The sequence below is a fragment of the Rousettus aegyptiacus genome, unplaced genomic scaffold (assembly GCF_014176215.1).
Source record: "Rousettus aegyptiacus isolate mRouAeg1 unplaced genomic scaffold, mRouAeg1.p scaffold_m13_p_7, whole genome shotgun sequence".
Lineage (NCBI taxonomy): Eukaryota > Metazoa > Chordata > Mammalia > Chiroptera > Pteropodidae > Rousettus > Rousettus aegyptiacus.
This window is the reverse complement of record NW_023416310.1, coordinates 74519972-74543897: the sequence shown is the minus strand read 5'-3', so window position 1 is coordinate 74543897 and position 23926 is coordinate 74519972. Positions and strand designations below refer to the sequence as shown.

Genomic DNA, 23926 nt, shown 5'->3' with positions numbered 1-23926 from the left:
AGCCGCAGGTGGGGCTTCTGAACGGGCTCGTGTGAGGAAGCCGTGCAGGGCATGAGCCACCCCCGTGCTTCTCCGCGCGCATGAAAACATCTCCAAAGCCCGAGCCCGAGCTCAGCGGGGCCTGGAGTCCTTCCCGCCCGAGGGCCTGGGCCAGGCCTGGGCGGGGGAGGAAGGGCCTGGCCGGGCCGTGCTTAGGCCAGGCCAGCCTCGGCTGGAGTCCAGCTCTGTTGCTGGCCGCCGGCCGCGGGGGTCAATCTGGGTGACACTCGGTCCGCCCTCCTGGACACTCAGTGCTCTGCTTCAAACCCAGCGCGGAGAACAATCCAGAACCCTCCCCTGGGCCTGCAGCGCTCCGCGTGGTCAGCCCCGCCCCGCCCGGCCCGGCCACCTCCCCTCCCTGTGCGCCGGGCACGCCGCTGTCGCTACGCCCTGAGCATTGTCACTCCCTCCTCGGGGCCTCTGCCGAGCGCTGGCCGTCCCCTGCGCTTGGAACGGCCGCCCCAGCTGCTCCTGCCCTGGCCACCTCGCCCGAGGCGTCCCATGTCGCTCTCTCCCAGAGCCCCTGTGTGCTCCTTGGTTGCTCCGAGCACGCTTCAAAACAATCACGTCTCCTTTTTTTTTGTGAGTCAAACTATCTGTTCTGTGTCTCCTCCAGAGAACGTAAATTCTTCCGTTCCTGGGCCTCGCCTGCCCCGTTCTCGCTCCCATTTCTCCACCACCGTCCGTGGCCAAATGAATGAGTCTCTGTTTCCTCACTGGTAAAATGGGAAGCGTCTTGCCACGGAAGCTGCCGTAGAGATTCCACGTGTGTATTTAGGCGATGGTGCCTGGCGCAGCGCCTGGCGTATGTAGGTGCTTCGGACTGGCAAACGGAGACAGCGTCGAGGCCCGGGCGTGAGTGGCCAGCCCGGTTTGGACCCGGCGTGGACGGCAGAGCTGTGTTCCTTCACACTGCCAGGCCAGCCTGGTGCTCGCCAGCGACGAGGTGAGGGAAGGAAAGAGGAAAGAAGGAAAAAAGGAAAAATCCCGGTGTGCAGGGGGCTGAGTTTCAGTGAAAACAGAGAAAGAGATGGTTTATCTCTCTCAAGGCCGGCTTTGCCCACTGGGAAATTTGCAAGTCCTGGGGACTTTTATTTTTAAGACCAGGGAATAAAAGGCTGGGGTCACAGGTATTTCGATGAGTAAATGTAGAAAGAATGATGGAATTTAGAAATCCCTGTTAGGATACCACAATAATGATTGCTCCAGTTAAAATCCACTAGTAGTGCTAAAATTAGTGGGTGAAAGCTTAAGCAGAAATCGGATACCTGTATAGTCTCAGAGGTATCTCTCTCCCCAGATATTTAGTCATTGCAATGGAGAAAATAGTAACTTCCAACAGAGAATCCTGGTGGATTCCATATGAGGCCAGTGGTCAAAGCTAACATTGCCAGTCAAAGGCCATACAGCCATCGTGTCCCCCGATGTGGCAGCTGACAAGGGTACATCACTGTGGCATTCTTCCCAGAAACGCACATCCTGACGTAAGGCACCGGAAAATATCAGACAAACCCAGTTTTGAGGAAGATGCTACAAAATAACGCACACTCTTCGAAAGCGTCACAGTTACAACAGACAGGGGAAGACTCAGAGCTGCCCCAGAGCGAAGGAGGTGCAGGGAAGGACCCGGCGTTGACTTCTAGACCAGAAGAGGGTCTAGTGGAACGGCCGGCGAAATTCGAGCGACGTTCCTTACTTCGTGAGCAGCGCCATACCACGGTTACTGTCTTCGTTTTGAGCATTTTTCTATGGTTTTTCTGTGGTTCCGTGAGCTGTGAACATTTGGAGAAGCTGGATGGAGGGTGTGTGGGAACCTTCCATTCTATTTCTGTAGCTCAGACGATCGCGAAATAAGAAGCGTGGAAGGACGGCACGAGATTAAGGGCAGAGGGGAGGCTTCGTGACGCCCGCCAGCCAGGACACGCAGAGGAGCCCGTGTCCGTGAACAGGCCTGGTCCTGGTGACGGGAGCCGTCTCCATGGGGTTTTTAGCAGCTGGGCGGTGGGCTGGCCTTGACTTTGCTTTTCCATAAGGGGACCTGTTCCTCCCCTCCTGAGCTCTGCCGCCCCTTGCTGAGCAGGGGGGTGTGTTGTGGCCTTTCGTGACTCGTCGATGTGAGGTGATGCCCAACCAAGGCAGGACTCGCCAGCCACAGAGCCGGAAGTCCTCAGTGGCGTTTTTGCCAAATTTCAACCGCTCCTGGGTCACTTTCACATTTTTTTGCCATCTCTACCTCTGCCCATACTATTATAAATTTTATATTTAATTTACATGGGCCCACTTAAAAACAAAACTCGAATAGATGAGTTAAAAAATGGTAGACAGGTGACCTCATCCCTAGAAATGGAAAACCAGCATCGGCTGCTGTGAATTCAAGGTATCCGTAAAATTCAGAGCAGCGAGAAGAAAGTTCTAGCTCGGGACTATCGCCGGTGGCAGGTCCTGAGCTGGAAGCCTGCTCTTCTCTGTGTTAAAACGTGAGGTTATAGATGGTAAAAGACCTGCTAGCACCAAGTGAGACTTTCCTCTAGACTTCGTTCGCAAGAATTGAAGTGGGGCGGGAGTAGCTTTCTCACTGGGTGACCCGTGCTGTTTGCCGCCCCGGCTGGTTCCACCTAAAACCGTCTTGTGCAGGGCCACTGCAGAGCGCCCCCTGAGCCCCCCGACCCTTCCTGAGAGACAGGAGACAGAGGGCCCTAGGTCCAGCTGGCCACACTGTCAGACGGGGTGGCTCTGACTCCCCCACGCGGCCCGGCCCACCTCTGGCATCCAGCCCCAGGAATTTTAATCTGACCATGTGTACGTAGGTCCAGGTCTAAAGCCACTTCCTCTGGGCAGCTGCCCCTCACCTTCCTTCGACTTCAGGACACTTTGGCCCTTAAAAAGAAAAATCAAACATCCGACTTTCTTGGAAATATTAGAATTATTCTTATGGTGCATCACTGTTCCTACTTCATTCTAAGAACTGGGCTTTGTTGAATTGGTCCCCGCAATGTCACAGAGCTGTGGGCGTTCAGCAGAACAGAGCTTTTTGAGGTCTGCCCTTTGTAAGAAATACATTGTATCATGCAACCGAGCACATAGTGTATAAAAACTCAAGTGTTTCCTTTATTACAGTCTGTGCAAACAGATATTTTCTATTCTATTGTCTAATTTTTTTTTTTTTTAAGAGCTGGTTTGCAGCTCACTAGAGTGATTCCCCACTGATCCGTCATAACCTGCAGTTTGTAAAACATTGCTCTAGAGGGTTAAAGCGTGGATCGTATTAGCAGGTCCCATTATTTTGAGCAGCTGGTAGGTGCCAGGCACAGTGCTGAAAACTGTCCTGAATCCTGACCATGTTGGCACATCAGACCACTGAGTCTCAGAGAGGGACATCACTTAGCTTACCTCACGCAACAGGAAGGGGCAGGACGCGGGTTCCCACCTGGCTGCCCATGTCCTTTGGGCCTTGGGACACGTCCACTGCGTATCTGCCATTGCACCTTTCTCAGGATTGTCCCCAGAGGAGGTGTCAATAGGTACACGAATGACAGAACCAAACATCAAGTTGGCCATAGGAAGAAATTAAAAACGGCCTCTTTACTGTCGCCCAAAGCCTGTAGAAAGTGGTTCCCAAACCTGGCCGATGGTCTGACTTTTCTTCTTCTTGAAGCTTTAATTAGCTTTTGAACTGAGGTGTAGCTGGTCATAAAGTGCTCGCATCTGCAGCGTGCAGCTGGATAGCTTTTTACATGCGTACGCGCCCGCACGGCCGGCCCCAGATGGAGGCACGGATTCCCAGCCCCCCGGGGAAGCTCCCCTGGGGCCCACCTGGTCAGCACGTGCACCGTTGCTTAGTTTCGCCTGTCCCTCCGAGTGACGCGGGTGGAATCCTACAGTGCATGTGTGTGTGTGCGTCGGTCTTTTTTAATTCAGTGTGACATCTGTGCGTTTCACCCACGTCGTGTACATCAGTAATTCATTCTTTTTGGTTTTGTAGCATCTGGTTGTTTTTTTTTTTTTGGTACTTTTAAGCATTTTAAGAACGTTTTCGTAGACTATTCTAGAAACATCGAATAGCACAGAGAATACTCTCTACCCACCTGTCATTCTAAGAAGCCGACCGTAAGCCTCCGTTTTCCTCTTCCGCTTTGACGTTTCCGTCCTCGGCGCACCTGCACCCCACCCCACCCCAGGGTAACTAGTCTTCCAAATATGGCACCGATCCTTCCCGTGCACGCCAGTAAGTATTTACTACCTGGATAGTAACGGAGCCTTAATTCGAGTGTGTGTGTGTGCGTGCGTGCGCGTGCACACATGTGTACTTTTTCTTTTTTGCATCGCTCAGCCCAGATTAAAAAATATTTTTTTAAAAAAATGTTCCAAAGCTTTCTGGACTTCAGAAGCTCAGTTCTGGGCTATTGAGGTCAAGAGAGTTGGAGCGGAGTCCAGAAGGAAAGGCCAGCTGGGGAGAGGCAGAAAGAGAGAAACGGGGGGTAGAGGCTGAGGGGGGGGACAGTGTTTGGAGTTGGTGCCCCCAGACTGTGTGAAGCAGCTGTAACTCAGGGATCCAGAGGCCCTGGCCTTCGTATCTCAGACCTGCGGGGAGCTCACCGTGCCCCTCATTCTGCCCTGACTTCCTGGGTCCACTGGTACCACCTCTGCCAAGCCAGCCCTCAGAGGAAGCTCTGGGGGAGGCCACGCTTGTCCTCTGGACCTCACACCCTGCAGCCTCGATTCTCGTAGTCACAGGGAGTGGCGAGCACTCACTCACGAGCAGATGCTAGTGACGTTTGCAGAATTGATGCCGGAGGAATGAGTGAACGGGCAACAGGGCAGCCGCGGGGCGGTGGGGAGCCGTGCCAGGGGCATCTCTGCAGATCCCAGGCTTTGGGGAGTCGGGAAGCCAAGGGCTCCGGTCTCGGCCCCAGTGCTCCTTAGCCATGCCACCTCCGGGGACCTTTCTCTTCCTCATCTGGAAAGCGAGGACCGTGACAGTCCCTCTGGGGGTCACTGGTACTGCGTGGTCAAGATGTGTTACAGCACAGACCCGTCGGGGTACAGGTGGGCCTCCTCGTGGGCGGGTCCCACAGATGAAGGCGCAGGAGCTGTTGGACAGGGTCACACTTGAGCCGATCGCCTGATGCCACCCCTTAACCATCCCTGCCACCCCCCGCCCCGTGTGCCCAGTTCTTCCCTCAAAGGCCACAGGAGCAGTGCTGACCGGCTTGGCCACTGACTCCGCCTTTCAGCCCTCTGCTGTCATTCGACACCAAGAAGACAGCCAGCCAGGCCTTGGCCGGCTGCAGAGGTGCGACTGCCCCGGTCAGTCCTGGCTGACCTCTGCTGTGTCCTGGCTGGACACGGGCGCTCGCCTCCCCCACACTCACTCTGCTTTGAAGTCCGGCCTCCTGGCTGGTAGCGACCAGCAGGCCCTCGTCCTCCCCCCCCCCCCACACACACACACACTCTCACTGCTGAGCCCTGCGTTCCGCACTCAGCAGACCTGTTCGCAGGAAATCTGAGGACTCTTCCTCACAGCCTGGAACTAAGCTTCCATGAGTGCCTACTGGGTGCCAAGGGCTCTTTCTACATCGCAGTCAGCGATCACAGTTGTTTCTCAAAACCACGCAAGGGGGGAGATGTCATCCCTCCCCCTGCTCCCCCCTCCCCACCCCCATTTTACAGATGAGTAAACAGGCTGAGAGAGAGCTGGCCGGTTGCCCAAGCTCGGTCAGGGCTCAGCCCCAGCCTGCGTGAGCCCGAAGCCTGGGTTGTCCCCACTTCACATGCCCCGTGCTGCTTGGTAGAGGGAAAGCAGAAATGATCCCATGAACGGTAGTGACAGCCACAGAACTAGGGACAGATGATGACGGCCGCCAGCGTCTGCCACGTGCTCGCTGTGAGCCATAAGCGGTGCCTCGCGAGTGCGTCCACGGGTAACCCTCACTCCCCTGAGGTCGTCCGTCTTATCATCCCCGTTTCCAAATGAAAACCCTGGATGTTCACAGCGAAATCTGTCCCAAGGCGCACAGCTAATGCGTGAGGAGGTAGAATCCCGCACGCCACGCCCCGGGGACTGAAAACACCGGGTACACCGCGGGACATCCAGGCGCTGGAATGTGATTAGCGCTAGAAGAGCAAGAGAGAAAAAAATGAACTGCTAAGCCCCGAAAAGATAGGGGGGACCTTTCATGCATATTACTGAGTGAGAGAAGCCAGTCTGGACAGGCTGCGTACTGCGTGGTTCCTAGTATATGACATTCTGGGGAAGGCGAAGCTAGGGAGGTAATTAAAGGTCATCGGTGTTTGCCAGGGGCGGGGAGGGGTGGGCAGATGGCTAGGCGGGGCACAGAGGATTTTTAGGGCAGTGAAAAGCTGGACGATACCAAAATGATGGATGCATGTCATACATTCGTCCAAAGCCATCGAACGCAACGGCAACAGCGACCGACCCCTAATGTAAACCGTGGACTCTGGGTGATAGTGACGTGTCATTCTAGAGTCATCCATCGTAACGAGTGACCTGGTGGGGGATGTCGATAATGGGGGAGGCTGGGAGAATCTCTGTACCTTCCACTTAATTTTCTGTGAACCTCCAATTGCTCTAAACGATAGTCTTTTTTATTTTCAAAAAAGCAAATGGTGCACAAGGTACTTGGCACTTGAGCTGCCACCAGCCTCACCCCCTGGCCTGTGCTCTTCTCCCCCACCCCGCCCCCAGCCATGATGTGAAGGCGGGTGGGGCTCTGCAGGCCGGGGGGCTTCTCTGGCTGGGGTATCCATGGGCTGCTCTCTCTCAGGAGTTCTTCCAGGCCTGCTGTCTGTCAGGTGTGGTTTGACGTCCAGTCTAGGAGTGTATGCTGTGCAGGGAGGCTGAGGGGCTGGCAGGGGGCGGATCGAGGAAGGAGGAGGTGAGGGAGGCTGGAACCACATTCTTTGGTCGCCCATCCCCTGGGACAGCATGTGCTCAGGCTGGCCTCACCGCTGCCAGGGCATTGCAAAATTCAGGCCCCAGTTGAATCAATGTCCTTTGGAAAAGTACATTTTGCTCAGGAGCCAAGAAAAACTGAAGACTCTGCAGCCGGCACACTGAAGCCGAGGGCCAGCGGTGACTCACACCGCGTGGGAGGGAGGAGGGCTGAGCCCTGGGCAGGCCACGGCCCTCGCGTGGGCCCAGGCTCCCTCTGGCGCCAGGCCCCTCGAGGCCTTCCGTCGTCCTGTGGGCAGCACACGCAGGTGGCTTCGTTAGGGCTCAGACCCCCGTCGCTGTTCAGGAAACATTCTGTCCCTAAGAAGCCATGGATCCAGTGAATCACGATAAAAAGCAGATTTTCTCGTTGACTTGCATTATTGGTTTGGAGATGACTTCTCTCTAAGATAAGGCTTTGGTAGGTAACAGTTCCAAAAGCCTCAAGATTTAGGGACCCCTGGCTGTCACGGGCAGAGCCCCAGATGGAACTCATGGATAGCCTCACTTTGGACATCAGGAAATTCAGCGCGTGCAGCTTCCTGGACCTCAGTTTTTCTGCCTTAAGAGTGGGCCCGGACTGTGTCAGCTGTGAGACTACCCAGGAGGCGCGTTCATGTCCCCACTCCTCGGTCCTGGCAGACGTTACTGACCCGCCTCAGCCCTCGCACACTGAGTCCGTCTGTTCTCGGCCTCGGCCGCCGGCCACTGAGTCCACAGGTCAGACCTGGGCCGCAGAAGTGTTTCACTTGTTTTGCATCTTGTTGTGTTTAAACAGAAAGGTAGTTGCCATCATTTTTAAGTTGGTGACTTCCCTTAAGGCCCCAGATGTCTGGTTCCCGTGATCGGGCCACCCTGGGGTTCCTTGTTCCAGCCGCGGGCTAAGCTGGGAGAATTTCTACCCTCATTAGATGAGCTCCGGACTCTCCAATTTGCCGCAGGCCCCGCCTGGCTCACTGCTCTCATTTCCGGTACCTGCCTGGCCTCAGTAGGCATTTTCCTACTTGGGAGAGTGTTCTTCTTTCACTGACGTATAATGCCTGGCTGTCCCTCTCTCCTTGGGTAACATGAGCAGCTAGGTGATCAATGCCCGGGCCCATTAATTCATTTGGGGTGCTCCGTGCTTCCTGGAACCTTTTTCAGGGGGAATGGTATTTCCTATCTGTGAATAATTACTCCCTGGCGGTTTGGTTTTATATTTCCATTTTCCCACGTAGGCCTTTCTTAAAGCGAGGGCTCGGATACGCCGTGAACTGCTGAGGAAACCATAAATTGAGGCAGATGTTGGACGTGGGGCGTAGGTTGGAGGTCCCCACCCTTCCCTCTTTCCCCCCACCCCTGACCCCCCAGCTTCCCTTAAGCCCCATCTGTGAAGTCCCACTACTGGTGGGTGGTTAGGAAGCCCAGCGGCTCCCTCAGGGGACTCACCTGCACATACATCTCAGGTGAGCTCCGCCCAGGAAAGACCCACAGTCTTCCGTGGCTCAGTGGGCCTCATGTCACTTGAAGATGAGGCTCCTTCCTTAAGATTGTGTGCCAGGCACTGGGGACCCCCAAACCCATAAGACCAATTTCTGCCCTCGAGGAGTCCACAGCGTTGCGGGGGAGGTACCAGTGGTTTTAGTGAGACAGAGTGGGCCGTGCGGTCTGCACGCATTAATGACACGCACCTGTGCCAGGTGACGGCCGGCACAAGCTCGGGCTGTGGCAGCCCAGAAGAGGATTCCTCAGCTGGCCCGTGGCCTGATGGAGGCGGCTTCCTCAGAGAAAGAGGTGTGGGAGCTGCGATTTGAAGACCTGCCTGGGGCCTCTGACCTCACCTCCCACTGCAGCCGCACCAGCCTCGCCGCCGTCCGGGCAACCTGCCAAACACGCTCCCCGCCTCAGGGCCTTTGCACCTACTATTCTTTCTACCTCAAATGCTCTTCCCTGGACACCCGTGTGGCTGCCTCGCTCATGTGATTCAGACCTCCCTTGACGTGTCGCCTCATCCGATGAGCCGTCTCCGATTCCGCCTCATACCCCATCTCAAACAGCACCCACATTACATCCTGTCGCCTGAGCCGGTTTCATTCTCCTTCTTAGCGCTTACCAGCAGTGACACGTGTGAACGCATTTATCATTCATTCCCCTCACGAGGACGTGAGCTCGGCGGAGGCAGGGAGCTTCGTGTCTGACCACGCTGCAGTCCTAGCGCCCGGAGCAGTGCGCGGCCCACGGCCGGATGGACTAGCGAAGGCGAGACAGAGGTCACAGTGCAGTGAGGCCGGAGAGCGGGGACCGAGGCGACCCCTCCAGAGTGGGGTGGGTGGGCAGTAGCGTGGGGAGGAGGGGCACAGAACACGCGGGGGGCTGGCTAGGCGAAGACAGGACTAAAGACCCCCAACCGTCCTCGAGTTTTCATTTATGACGTGTTTATTACAGAACAGCAGAAAAGCACTGAGATGTACCCAAACGGAAGTGGCCACCAACTCGCCTCTCCCCCTCCGGCCAACGCGGAGGACACGTTCATCCCATTCCTTTGCCTTTCTGCATGGGCTTGTCGGGGGGCTCTCACCTCCTAATTTGTGGGCCAGATCTCGCTTTCTAAAGCACGCAGCTGCACCCAGCATGGCACAGTAACTTCTCATCCGGACTCATGAGGGCGCGGATGGCAGGTCTGCCACCTGCTGACTGAGGACCTTGGGCTTCGGGAGCCGTGTGCCTTAGCAGGGGCTGTCACCCCGCCACCCCCACCCCGGGTCTCCTTTTACCTTTTTCCTAGCCTCGTCTCTGCTTGTCTCCCTAGGCTCGGGGTCTCAGCCAGAGAGCCCCCGTCTCTACACAGTCTCTGTTGAAGCATCAGCTTCTTCTGTAAAAAAGGGAATGAACCTAGTTTGTGTGTCTTGGATGATTTTGAAGAGCCAGCGAGATGACATGAGCTAAGAGGCTGGCTCGGTAAATATCCCCTTTCCCTTTCTCGCGACACCAGATCCCTCTCCAGCTTTTTCTCTGTTACACTTTCCTCGCCCTGCGAACCTCCTCAAGCCTCAGTCCTGTCCGAGGCCTTCACCCCCAGGCCTACCCAGAACTCAGCCTCGATTTCTCAAGGTAGCCGAGAACGTTGTCCAGAAGGTGGTCTCATGGCACAGAGTAACCTTGAACCCCGTGGGCAGGTACGGGCAGAGGTCCAGGGACATGTGGGCTCCCCACCCGCCCCGGAAGCGGGCCCCTGCCCCAGGTCTCTTGTCCTGGCTGTCTTTCCCCTCAACACTCTCCTCTTATACTTAAAAACACTGGCACGAATATCTCCTTCCTTTTAAATCCGTGGAAGGCTGCGCCCTGGCGGGGAGCCACGGGCATGAGACTCCAACCCCCAGAATAGCTCCTGCTGCTCAGCGTTTAAAGGCCGTCTGTATTTTTATCCGACGATGGGTCACTTCTGACCCCCCTCCCCCCGGCTCATGTTCCACTCCTCTAAGAATACATTTCCATTTATAGCGTCAGCACTGCGGCCGTATCCGCGTCCTGTTGCGGGGCCGGCGGCCGTGGCCCATGCCAGCCATTTGGAAACACTCTGGGGACCTTGCCGTCCCTCAGCCTGCGCCCTCTGCGGCCTTGACAGCGGGACGCCTGACTCCCGGCCAAGCTCAGGCCTTTCCTCTTGCTGTGAGAGCCTGAGCCCTTCGGGCCGTCACGGGGGGGGCGCGGCACGTGGGGGCGAGGAGACCCCCTGTCCAGCTGTGCTCTGCCAGGGCCCCGGCGCGGCACCACACCGCAGTGCGGGACCCTTCGTCCTTCACTCGCTGACCAAGCGCCCGCGGCCTGCTGTCTGGCCAGGCTCTCTCTCCATGGGCACAGGAGGGCAGCGGTGAGCGCGGGCAGCCACGGCCCCCCGGGGCCAGCGTGGAGCTTTGGGGAGGCCGCAGACGGATGGCAGAGGGTCAGCCCAATCCTGATTCTGCCCCCTTGCTGGCCCTGCGAGCTCGGGCAAGGGGTCCAGCCCCTCCGAGTCTCAGTTTCCATCTTGGTCGCCGATACCCGGTAGGTGGTGGGAAGGACTCAGTGGGACAGGCTAGGTCAAGTCTATAATAGGTAGTGCTGGGCCGGGAAATGCCAGGCCCCTTTCCCACCCCTCCCTGGACCTGTGGTAGCTCAGGTGGGTACAGAGGCGAAAGTCTGGGGCAATAAACTTGCAGTTGGAATTACACACGCAGCTTCCACCTCTCCAGTTCTGGTGCTACATCTCCTGAGCCGCGCTTGGCACAGCACAGATTCCTGCCCGCCTCCCCCCGCCCCCCACCCCCCGGTTTGGTTCATCCCACAGTGGAGCCCTGGAAGCTGCCAGTCTAGCCAGCGTCCCGGGATTCCGAGGCCCGCGGGCCACGCTTTGAGAAACGCCACCGCCTGCTTCCAAGTCTCTCTGTAGACCAGCTGGTGCGCGGTGTTTCTCCAGGCCCTGGGGGTAGAGAGGGACTTAGAGGCAGGTCCTTGCTCTCCTGTACCTCATGTGCTAATGGCAGAAGTGGGCAGCGAGCAAACCCACAACGCAGCCTAACATCGGGTAGTGACCGTAAATGCCGTGAAGAACAAAGCAGAGTAAAGAGATCAGTGGGGCGTTTTCACAGGTGGCCAGGACAGGCCTCTCCGAGGAGGTGGCGTTTGAATACAGACCTAACGAAGTAAGGGGGCAGATCATGCAGATATCTCAAGGAAGAACATGCTAGATGGAATGGCACAGGCCAAGGGCCTGAGGTGGGAGCAAGGGAGAGATCATGTTACGACGCAGAGCTGGCAGGCTGAGTGTGCCTGGCCCGGCTGAGTGTGCGTGGCCTGGCTGAGTCTGCCCACTGCTGAGGGCACGAGGGCCCTGTGTCATTGTCCTTTGAACAGGATGAGAGTCTTCTGCAAAGCAAGAGCGATTTGTTACTCATCTCTGCTTCCGGTCGCTAGAGAGCTCTATACAGGTATTTACTATTGTGAAAAATCCCGAACTCTAACAGTTAGGTAAAGGGCGTGGTCTGGCCCGGGGGGGCCTCTGTCCTTCTGCCGACGGCCCATCTGAAACACGCCGAGACTCCCGATTCGCTGGGTTTGCTTCCTCGCTCGTCGCCGCGGCCCCAGAAGCCAGCAGCACAGGGCGTCCCACCGCTCCTCAGGCACTTGGGCACGCCAGGAGGACACAGACCTAGAAAAAACCCGGGGACCTCGTCTCATTCCGACACAAAATGCTGCTGCCCTTTCTGTGTTTCACTCCGTCCGCAGGTGGGCAGGTGTGGATTCCACAGCCCCCAAGGCGCCTCCGACCTCTGCCGTCTGGGACTCCGACGGCAGCTCTCATGTGGGAAGCCCGTCGTGTTTTGGTCTGGACGTGTGCAGTGTGATTGGCAGGCGGGGTGGGTGCCTCTGGAAACGTGTGAGCTCTCGGAGGACAGGGGGCCACAGCTGTCTTGTTGACTTTCTCCTGTCTCTCTGGAAGTTGGCACAATAAGTTAAGGGAAAGAGTCGACTGTGGGAGTTAAAAGAGAAGGGGCCTGGACACAGACCCCTGGAGGTATAGCTGGGTATTGGGGAGCAGAGGGACAGGAGCAGACAGAGAGGAGGCTGAAGAACGAGGCTGCTCTAGATGGTCAAGAGGAGAGAGATCCAGGTGACTGTCACCAGCTCAGTGCAGAGCCAAGGCTGAGGAGAGTCAACGGCTCTGGGGCTTACTGACTCCCGGGTGATCTTAGCTGGAGCAGGCAGAGAGAACGGGGGAGGGGAGCTGGCGTCAGACTGCGGTGGGATTGGATGGAAGGTGGGTGTGAGGTTATTCCAGGCCAGCCGTCGAGAAGCGTGCTGCGTGCTTCCTGTCACGTCACGTCGAGGTACAGAATAACTGGTCGTCTTCTCTTCGAGATGCTGAGATCGGTCATCGGGTGCAGGTGGCGGCAGCCTGACCCATGTGATACAGTTTCCCATCATGGCTGATCGTTGCCTGGATCCAGCCTTCTTCCCTCAGAGGATGCGCAGTGGTGATTTTTCTAATTCCATTAGTCCTTCCGTGTTAGTCTTTGAAATTATTTTATAAAGTAGAACTTTGCCCTCATAATTATTTGGTTACCTAGAAATACACTTTGCATACAAAATAAATTAGAATAAGCGCTTTCCATTTATTTTCCAATTTCAGAAAAAATGAGTTGGTGCCCTACTTTCTCCAAAGGTGTCCATGAGGCTTTTGTTTGTTTGTTTCTGAAAGTGTCAGGAACTCAGACTGCTTAATGTATTTGGTGTGTTTCAGTCATGGCAATCATTACAATGTTTCTTTTTCTAACAGCTTTACGGAGGTATAATTGACAGTGAGCTTCACATTCGTAAAGCGTACAGTTTGAGAAATTTGACGTACGCGTGCACCCATGAAAGCCTCGTCGCCATCAAGAGTGGTCATATCCATCACCCCCCGGAGTTTCCTCGTGTCCCCCACTCTTCCTCCCTCCCCAGGCAACTGACGCTCTCCTGTCCCTCCAGATGGCTTTGTGCTTTCTAGAATTTTATGCAGATGGACGCCTACCATATGTACCCCGGGTTTTTGTGTCTTTCATTCAGCCTAATTATTTTGAGAATCATCCCTATGATTGCCCGTATCAAGACCCCACTGCTTTGTAGCGCTCACAGCTATCGTGTGGCTGTGCCATAATTCGTCTACGCATTTGCCTGTACTGGAGATGGACGTTTGTGTAGCTTCCAGTTTGTGGCTATGACAGATCAGGCTTCCGTGGATATTCGTATCCACGCGTGTGGATGGGGGTGCGCTCTCGTCTCTCTTGGGTGACGGCTGGATCCGACGGCAGGAATAGGTTGGACTCGTGAAGAAACTTGCAAACTTTCTCCCGCAGCGTTTGTACTACTTTTCTTTCCCATTGGCGGTGTCTCGGCATTCCAGTCGCTCTGCGTCCTCTCCAACACTGGGCACGACCAGTCTTTACCGTTTTAGCCGTTCTAATAAGTCTGGAGTAGTATCCTGTGGTTTTAATTCACGTTTCCCCAGCGACCTTGATGTCGGTTAGCATCGTTTCATGGCGTCATTCACCCTCACTGAGTCTTTGGTGAAATGTCTGTTGAAATCTTTCACCCGGTTTTCAGTGGGTCATTTATTTTTTTTATTATCGAGTTTTGAGAGTTCTTTACATTTGCATGTAAGTGTTTTTATCAGATGTGTGGTTCACATCTATTTTTCCCCGTCCGTTGCCTTTCAAAGAGTAAAAGTTTTTAATCTCGATGAAGCCTTACTTATCGCTTTTTTTCTTTTACGGATCCTGCTTTTAGTGTCTTATCTTTAAAAAAAAAAAAAAGGAAAAGGAAAAGAAACTTGGCCTAACCTAAGATCATAAAGATTTTCTTGTTTTCTTCTAGAAGGTTTATGAAGTCAGATCCAACTTTGTTCTTTTTCAGAGTTGTTTTGACTATTCTGAGTTCTCTGCACCTCCATATGAATCTTTGAACCAGCTTGTCAGTTTCTACAAAACCACTCGCTGGGATTTTGTTTGGGATGAGCTGAATCTGCAGATCAATTTGGAGAGCAATGCCTTCTTAACAGTACTGAGTCTTCTGGCCCATTAACACAGCAGATTTCTCCCTTTATTTAAGTCTCCTTTAATTTCCCTCATCAATATTTCATAGTTTTCCATGTATGTGTCTTGTACTTTTTTTTTTTTGTCAAATGTATCCCTAAATATTTAATAGTTTTCATGCCTCTGCTGAGAGTAATAATAGGAGTAACCGTTTGTGTTAGCTTTTGGTCACACCTTCTATTGTTTCTTTCTGAAGATGCAGCAAGGATATAAATTTATTTTTATCCACTTCCCCCACCCACACACACACACGTTAAATTGAACAGAACGCAGCGTTCCCCAGTTCGCTTTTCTTTCTTTCCGTATGGAGACCTTCCCCCTTCCCCTTCACAGCTATGTCACCCTCCACCCTACGATGGTCTGTAGTCACGAGCTGGTCCCCGGGGATGGACGTTTGGATGGTCTCCATTCACTTGCTATTACAGCTGGCACTGCGGTGAATAGCCCTGTGCGTACGTCATTTTATGTTTTCACCTGGAATTTACTGAATTCCATTAATGGGCCCAGCCCCGTATGACCCACGGGGGATTCGGGAACAAACCTGACCCATCCCAGCCCAGCAGGAGTGGAAGACCCTGCAGCCATCTCGGAGCTGCGGCAGGAATATATATAATTCTGTCTGTCTGTCTGTCTGTCTGTCTATCTATTATCTATCTATCATCTATCCATCTATCTAATCATCTATCTAACCCATCTAATCTATCTATCTATCTATCTATCATCATCTATCTATCTATCTATCTATCTATCTATCATCTATCTATTTATCATCTATCCATCTATCTAATCTATATAATCTATCTATATCTATCTATCTGTCTGTCTGTCTGTCTGTCTGTCTACCTACCTACCTACCTACCTACCTACCTACCTATCTACGCCAGACTTGGTGGCTTTCATGGGAAGTTGGGGAGCAGGGAGGGCAGGTCTTTGTGGTCAGAGAGGGTATTCTGACATGGGAGAGGTCACAGGTGGAGGCGATTGGAGCTAGGAGGCTACCCTGTAGATAGAGACCTGTACATGGACACAGAGGTCTCGGGGGAGAACCGCAGAGGCTGGGCTGGAGGAAGAAGGCCATGCACGCGTCAGTGCTGTGTGCACTGAGGGTCATCACCCAGACCTGCAAACGAGGGCTTGTGGCGCAGTGGTTAGAAACAAATGCCGTGGAGCCAGGGTGCAGGAGTTCGACTCTTGATCCTGCATCTTGGCAAGAATGACGGTGCCGGCGGCAGGGAGGCCCTCACAGTGGGGGCAGCAGCAGAGTGGCTGATGTTGCTATTATTATTACCCCTCCCCCAGAGCTCCTCTGGAGACAGCCGTCTTTTCCCTCCCTTTTGACAGAGGGAGGAGTGCTGTGAGCTCATATCAGCAGTTTGAATGTCAAGGGCAGGATGAGGGGCGGGAGGTGAGCATTGCTTCTAGGGCTTGTTAGAGCTGGAGCCTGCAGGGCTGGGCCCTGGTGCGTTCACTTACCTCTGTGTGCCTTCCAACACGTGCACACGCGTGCGCGCGCACACACACACACACACACACCAGTGGTTCTCAGTAAGCGGGAGGAAATGAGCAAGTGAACAAGCAAGCGTTTTTCACCTCACTCCCTGGCCCTTGGCACCAAGGGCTCTGACGGGCTGGTGGGCAGGGCCGCCCAGGCCCGCGCGCCAACTAAAACCCTCGCTGGCTATTTCTGGGGGTTGAATGACCCACCGCTTCCAGCGACTTGCTCCTAAATGGCGTCTAATTTCATTAAGCTTTGGAAACAGTGATACCGCAAGCGCCTGCTTGGTAGCCACCCACGTATGGCCAACCACAGAGGGAGCCGAGATTCGTCCACGAGGGCAGGGGAGAAGCGAGGTACCAAGCAGCAAAAGTTAAAATAGCAAAGCTGAGGCATTCCGCTATGAAAAGAAATTACAGAAGAAATCCATTAGTCAGACATTTCCAGCGGCAGCCTTCCTGCTTGGGAAGAGGGGAACTTATGCCCGTTTATTTTAGGCGAGGTTATGCGGTCATCCCCCACCCCGTGGGCCCCATGCGGCCCGTAAAACGAATTTCTATTAACTGGATCCTACGTTCTCATCGACGGCTAGTGCCGATGTATGTTTTATCCTAAGGAGTAATGAACTTCAAGGCGCGGATTCAGCACCTTTTTGATTAAAACGGTGACCCTTCTGTTTGCTGTCCATTCGTCAGTCACAAATCCAGACGGACTTTGTTTTTTTTGCTGTGGGGTCCTTTGCCCAGTTCTTTCTGAGCAAACTCTGCCTTCTCAGGCACAGAGCAAAAGGGAGAAGGGAGACTGCTTAATCCAGACCCCTGGTCTCCACGGGGACAGTCAGGGCCGGGGCCACGACTTCACCCAGCAGGCCGGCAGGCCACTGGAGGCCTCTCAGAACACGGGCTCCGTGGGAAACAGCTTTCACGTGTGAAAATATTGGTTTGCTTGTGACAGGATTTCTCCATTTTAGTGCTGTGGACGCTTTGGCCCATAATTCTTTGTTGTGGGGGGTTGTCCTGTGCATTGTAGAGTGTTTATTAGCATCCTGGGCCTCTACTCACTAGGTACCAGTGGCATCCCCAGAGAGACCACCAAAAATGTCAAATGCCCTTTGGAGGACAAAATCGCCCCTGATCGAGAAGCACTAGCATATGGCTTTTCAAGAGCATGCGAGAAAACAAGGATTGTACCAGCTTTTTATTGGCTTGTTTTTTGTTTTAAATATGCTGAGTTTAATTATACCTCGAACTGGGCAAGTCACTCCATTGGGGCTTCCAGTTTCTCATCCGTAAAATGAACGGACTGGACACTGAGTTTCTGGGGTAGCAGTGGGGGGCGTTGAAGGCGGGGGCCCCTGTGGGGTCTCCGCGTTCAGATCCCATCCTAGCAGGTGATCAGCCTCTTGCCCAACTTGCCCTGGTTCCTTATCCTGTTCACCTGGCTCCTGGCATCCAGGCCAACCTTTCTTAAGTCCAGTTGATTATTCCCTTGCTTTAATTTAAGCCCATTTGGCTTTTTTTTTTTTTTTTAAGTGAAAATTTCTAAATATCCACAGAAGTAGAAGAGCCCCGAGGACTGGTCACTCAGCTTCCCCTCCATCCATTTCATCGTGATCTTGTTCCTAAGGCCAGCAGCCACTGGGCCTTATCTCTGTGCAGATTTATTCACAGACTCATTCATTCAGGTCAGTTCCCCAAAGGCCGTGACCGTGCAGAGCTGGGCAGCAGGGAGGCCCAGGTCCTGCCCTCGAGAAACCCACAGCCCGGCGGGAGGGCAGGGAAAGAGCCTTTTTTTTTTACTTGACAGCCATCAAGGATCCATTTTTTTAGCTCTCTCTGTTCGAGGCTAAGCAATTCCAGTTCTTCAGCCATTCTTCCTAAGAAGTCTTTTTCCACCAAGTGGTCCCGGGTTGTCCCCGCATTGCTGGGAAAAGCAGCAAGAACATAATCAGGCCCGGATTCAGATCCTTTCTGTGGCACTTCATAGGTGTGTGAGCTTAGCCGAGTCACCGGCCTCTCTGAACATCGTCTGTAAAGTGGGTTAATGGTCCCTAACAATCAGGTTGGCTGAGAGGATTGGATGAGAACATGCTGGCCAAGGGCCTCGCACGAACCTGGCACACACTAGGTACACACTAAACATTCCTTCTCCCTCCCCCACTCTCCTTGCCCTTTCTGCCACATTCTCTTGACAGTGAGTGGCCACAGCTCATCTCCTCACCCCACCACCGCAGCAAGGGGCTGACTAATGTAAGCCAAAGAGGACGGCTCACTTCCTGGCCTGTCACATGCCTGGGTTCTCACCACCCCGCCGGTGGCCCATTCTCTTAGTGACATTCACTGCTGACTCACCTCGGCTTGTGGTCAGCTCTGAACCCGGGGTCTTTTTCAGCTTTCCCTTTACCCCACTACCACTTTGTAGCTTGGACTTAGAGCACGGGACTGGGATTGCCATTAGAGAACCTTCTGTTTAGGTGACCCCTAAACAGGGCCCCCCGACTGGCAGCTTCGCGAGGGCAGGAACCTCGTCTGCCTTGACCACTTTCATTTTCCTGCCATCCACGACACTGCTGGCGTTGCTTAGGAAATACTCGGCAGATATGTAGTAAATATCTGTCGAATGAATTAGTGTTTTGAACTGGTGCTGGTCTTCCGGGAGATTCCCACTTGCTGTGAGGCGGCATCTTTGGAAATGCACGTAAACAAAATCTCAAGACTCTAATTTACCAATCATTGAGCTCTAACCCGATTCCCGCAAGCGTGGACTCAGTCGGACTTGCCTCCGAATCCCAGCTCCGCTAACTGTGGGCGTGGCGACTCCGGGCAGGTAGCTTGTTATGGCCGAGCCTTGGTTTCCTCCTTGGGAAAATGGGACGTCAGCATCAGCCCGGGTGATTGTGAGAATCAGACGCATCCGTGAAAGAGCCCCGCGCGGCCTGGCAGCCATCTTGGTTTCGCGCGGTTCACTCCCTTCGAAGCACCTCCCTCCTTTGGCTGCCGTTGCCTCCTGTGGTCTGGTCCAGGTCTAACCTCCTCTCTTAGACCTTGGTTCATCCAGCCTTCCTCCCTCTCCTCACTCCCAACAAAGGCGCAGCCTACCCGACACCCAAGACACTCAGCGAACGTTTGTCAAGCCAGCTCTTCAACCTCAGATGCCTGCAGGGACCAGGCATGCGTGAAGAAAGCAGGCTGGGATGGGATTTTTCCATGAACTCTCCTCCTTAAGAAGGTTTTAAAATTTTCCATTAAATTAATTTTTTTTAAAAATAATTTCAGACTTGCAAAAAAAAAAAAAGTTTTGCAAACATAATATGAAAACTTTCCGTGTGCACTTTACTCAAATTTCCCCAAGCGTTAGCATCTTACATAACCAAATGCCATTATCGAAACCAGGAAGAGGACGCTGTAGTGAATAACGGTGTCCTTCACTAATCTCCGGATCTAATTCAAACGCCGGCCCTTGTCTCGCTGGTGTCTTTTTTCTGGTCCAAGACGCCCCAGACGATTTGGTTGGCATGTCTCTCTCGCCGCCTCCGGTCTCTGACCGGGTTTTTTTTTTTTTTTATTTCGTCTTTTCTCGCCTTTATGACTTTCGGACTTTTGACAAGTGCCCGTCATCTCATCGCATGGCCCTCAGTTTGGGTTCGCTTGTTGTTTTCTTATGATTCATTTGAGCTCGTGCATTTGAAGCAAGATCCCCGCGGGAGTGATGTCAGGAGGCACATGACATATCTCCTCACCGGTGACACCCACTTGGTCGCTTGGTTACGACGATGTCTGCCTCGTTTCTCCTCTGTAAAGCTACTGCTTTTCCTTTTGCAATGAGTAAGGATTTTGTGGGGAGGTGCTTCGAAGATGCGTAAATGTCCCATTCCTCACCAAACTTCTGATGTATTCATTTCTTTATTTTTATCCATATACATTCTTGGCTTCTGGTTTTAGACAGCGGGTTACAATCTATGACTGCAGCTGTTGGTCTTCATCTTTATGCTGTCCTTTCTTGGCCGGTGGGAGCCCCTTTAAGCTGGCTTGCCCTTTGGATACGTCCCCATCATTCCCTAAGTACTCATCTTGCTTTCTGACGAAAGACGATACTCCAAGTTCTTCTGGTTCATCAAGTTCACCTTGTGTTTTCCATGCCCAACCTTGGAGTTAGCCATTTCTCCAAGGAGCTGCTGCTTTTAAGGAAAGAATGATATTTAGAAGCCAGACATGCCCGTTATCACGTGGCTGTCACTGTCCCTGGACCCCCTCCCCGGAGCGAGCTGGGAAACAGATCTACATACGACGCGTGTACATACGATGCGTGTGTACACCCACGTGGGTATTTCCGTGTTTGTGCGTGTTGACAATCACGAACTCATGGCGATTCTGCTTTTCTCTCTACACGGTCCTCCCTTCCCTAACAGTGGCACCTGGCCCGCGTTATCCTCACAGCGTTTCCGTATTCGATCAGTCCTCCCGTGTGTAACAATCCGCCATCTCTGCCTCCTCACCCTTAGGGGGTTCTGACGCTCTGCCCTGGGCCGCCCCCTCGTCATCACCCTGAGCGGCCTCAGACTTCCCATAAAACGCTCGGTTTTGAAATGATGATTCATATAGTTTTTAAACTATGAGGCCCAGTTTCTGCCTGTGGGCCCTGGGTGGTGGCTGGTATGAACTGGACCAGGGAGCCGGATGGTCAGCCCTACCCACCTTCCTGGGGGGGGCTCCCTTCAGTCCCCTTCCAGCACCTCATGCAATGGATGCTGCCTCCAGCACACGGGGACCAACCCCGCCCTTGGCCTCTACTGCTCTCCTCGCCACCCGGGCTCCTCTTTGCCCGCTCCCGTCCTTCCTGCCATCCTCCCGCTCCGTTCAGACATCGCCTCCCGTGGGAAGCATCGCGGCTTCTCCCAGGCGCCCTCCCGGGTTCTCCGAGGCCCCCAGCTAACCCCATGGTGCGGTTCCGCTGCCTTCCCCTTCCATTTCCTTTGTCTCTGCTGCTGCTGAACGACAGGCCCATGGCGCCGATTTTATCCCCACGTCCCAGTGCCCAACAGAGGCCCAGCACATAGTAGGGCGCTCATAAGTGTCCGTCAAATAAGGGTTAATAATAGCAGTACTCAGACAACGCTTCCTGGGCCCTGGGCCCTGTTCTAAGTGCTTCGTGTACTCTAAGTCATTCGCCCCTGACCCCTCTGCTGCGAGATACTGTGGTTGCCACATTTTACAGGCGGGGGAACGGAGGTACAGAGTTGTTAAAGAAGTGACATACGCCGGGTCGCACAGTGGCGGAGTCACATTTGAGTCACATCTGGGCTGACTCTGCAGTGCCTGCTCTTACCTCTCATACACCTCTCTCCGGGAAGGGGGGCAGGGTCAGTGTGTTCAGAACAAGGGAGGTGAGTGGGTATGGATTGTTGAGTCCCACGGACATCCGCCCCCCCATCCACACTCCCAGCCCCCACTTCTAGTGACCTTAGGGGCCCAAGCACCTGTCCGAGCTGGCAAGAGGGAAAGTGAGTGTCACCTTGAGACTCATTTCTGCCCCGAGGTCTTAGGAAACCGAGCACGTCCCTCCCGCTACTTGAGCGAGCGCGCACGGGAGTCGGGCCTCGGGTCTGACGCAAGACTTCCGCGTCACCGCCCTGAGCGAGCAGGGCGCCAACACTGTTTCCCCATCACTGAAGTCACCAAAGGGGAACCGCAGGCAGCCGCGTCACCCCCGGGGCCACAGCAGCTGTGCTTCGCCAAGCCGGGCTCCGCCGGAGGCCTGGGGACATCGTGTGCGCGCTCAGAGCTCATGGGCAGAGCTCACGTTGTGAGAGCTGTCCGCTCAGGGTCAAGGGCAGGGGAGAAAGCCAAGGGCGTGAGGAGCCTCCTCGGAGAATGCTCTCGTGTTGAGTCTGCCAGACGTTTATTTCCCTCACTCTTCTCAGGAGCCTATGTGGGGTCTGGGAGCAGCGGCCCCATTTTTTACAGATGAGGAAACTGAGGCTCAGAGAGGAAGAAGACCGGCCAAGATTCGAACTCAGGGCGGTCCGATGCAGGCAGGGCCTTACCTCTTATTAAACTGGCCAGGTTGAACCCCATGGAGTCCGTCTGACTCCAGAACCCCCAGATCCTCCCACCACACGCCACGACCCCCCGTCTGCTCTGATGGGATCCCTACCAAAGAAGGAGCCTGCTCCGTGTCTGGGGCAGAAACCCGCGTTAGACATGACCGTCACAGTCACAGGCTAACGCCGTGGGGCCCCCGGCAGGACTTGCTGTGAACTCGGTGCCGTGGAGTGGAGGAGACTCTCTGAGAAGCGGGCCCCAGGAGCCAGGGCGGTGGGAGCAGAGACGGGAGGGTGGGGTGGAGGTGGGAAGGGGAGAGGGGTGGAGAGGTGACCCGGGCAGGGCCACAGCAGGGCCATCACCGAGCTAGGGGAGTGCCCGACTCCCAGCGCCGGAGACGCCCGCGACCCGGGGGTTCGGTTTATTCCCTAAATGCCTATTGAGGGCCTACTATGCACCAGGGCCTCGCCGGGTCTGGGATGGGGCAGGGGACAAAACCTTGCCAGGCCCCTGCCCTCACAGGGGTGACATCCCGATGCAAGGAGGCCAACCAAGGGGCGTAAACAAGTGACGCTAGTCAGGGTCCCCCTGGGTGCTGTAAGTGTCACTAGGAAGTGTGACAAGGGTCAGGGCAGTGTGTGAGGGGCTTGGGGGGGGGGTCCCATCAGGGGGGCGTGTCCCAAAGGCCTCTTGGAGGAGCGGGTTCTTCCCAAGCCGCGTGGCACCCCTGCCGGCACCGTTTCCCCTGAGACCCACCCTCTACGGCCACCTCACTCCTGTCCCCTTCGCTCTCTGCAGGTTTGACATCTACAGGAAGGTGCCCAAGGACCTGACCCAGCCGACGTACACCGGAGCCATTAGTGAGTAGCCTCCCTCCTCACCGTTGCCCCTCACCCCTTCCCCGGCCCCGACCCCTGTGCCCTCCATCCCCGTGAAGAGCTGCCGGGCCGGGCAGGAACGGAGAGCCAGGCGGAGGGGCGGGCATCTGCCCAGGCCCTTCGTCCAGTTCCTCGCTTCATCTCTGTCCTCGCCGTAACCCGTGTGCACAGGCAGCGTCCGTTTCTGGGAGGACACACGCGACATTGCCAGTAGTAGCCCTGGGAGAGGAAGCAAGGGCCCGGGGACCAGGCAGAGACGTTCTTTTCTCTTTATGCCTTTTAAACCATTTATGTTTTTGACATAAGTTTTTTAACCAGTAAAAAATAATAATAATCTCACCCAGATTTTGGTTTCTAAATGCCATTCTTCAATAAAAGGACCCCGGGCTCCCTGGAGAAATGGCTGATTCCGGGGCTGGGCAGGAAGGGTACAGAGTAAGTTTGGAATGCGTTGTGCAAAGTCGTGCCCGGAGGGGAGGGGGAAATGGGCCAGCCGAACAGAGGGACCGGCGGGGCAGGGACCAAAGAACAACCCGGGGGCAGTTCGAAGAACAAAACAATAATGGCATTATTGGCTTAGAAGCCAGAGAATTAAGAAGAAGGTTCCGTGAGTCCACCCCGATCTAAATAAATGAGAAAGAAAGGGTGCCTCTTCCTTACAGAGGAATTCCAAATGCTGTACAGGCTCCGTCCCTGTCCAGGAGCTAGAGCTGGGCTGGGCTTCGCGACTCGCGCTTTGAACGAGAAGAGAGCGGAAAAGAAAAAGCCACAGTGACTTGACGGCGCAGATAGTACCCTCACGGGGCGATGACAGTTGGCATCGGCCCGCGACGTGTGTGCGACGGGGGTGTCACGTCCCGATGGGACGGGATCCATGAGATCGTCCCCCAAACCGCAGCCCAGTCCCATCCTGAGAGGGCATCAGACGGCCC

At 54.6% G+C, this 23926-nt stretch overlaps 1 protein-coding gene across 1 annotated transcript in view; it reads left to right on the top strand.

Moving 5' to 3' along the window:
- Positions 1 to 23926, top strand: part of ERGIC1 (endoplasmic reticulum-golgi intermediate compartment 1) — an 84957-nt gene that overhangs the window by 19239 nt on the left and 41792 nt on the right. The window contains exon 2 of the mRNA XM_016145103.2: positions 22915 to 22976. Within this exon, the coding sequence (XP_016000589.1) occupies positions 22915 to 22976 (62 nt within the window). The remainder of the gene's footprint in view (positions 1 to 22914; positions 22977 to 23926) is intronic.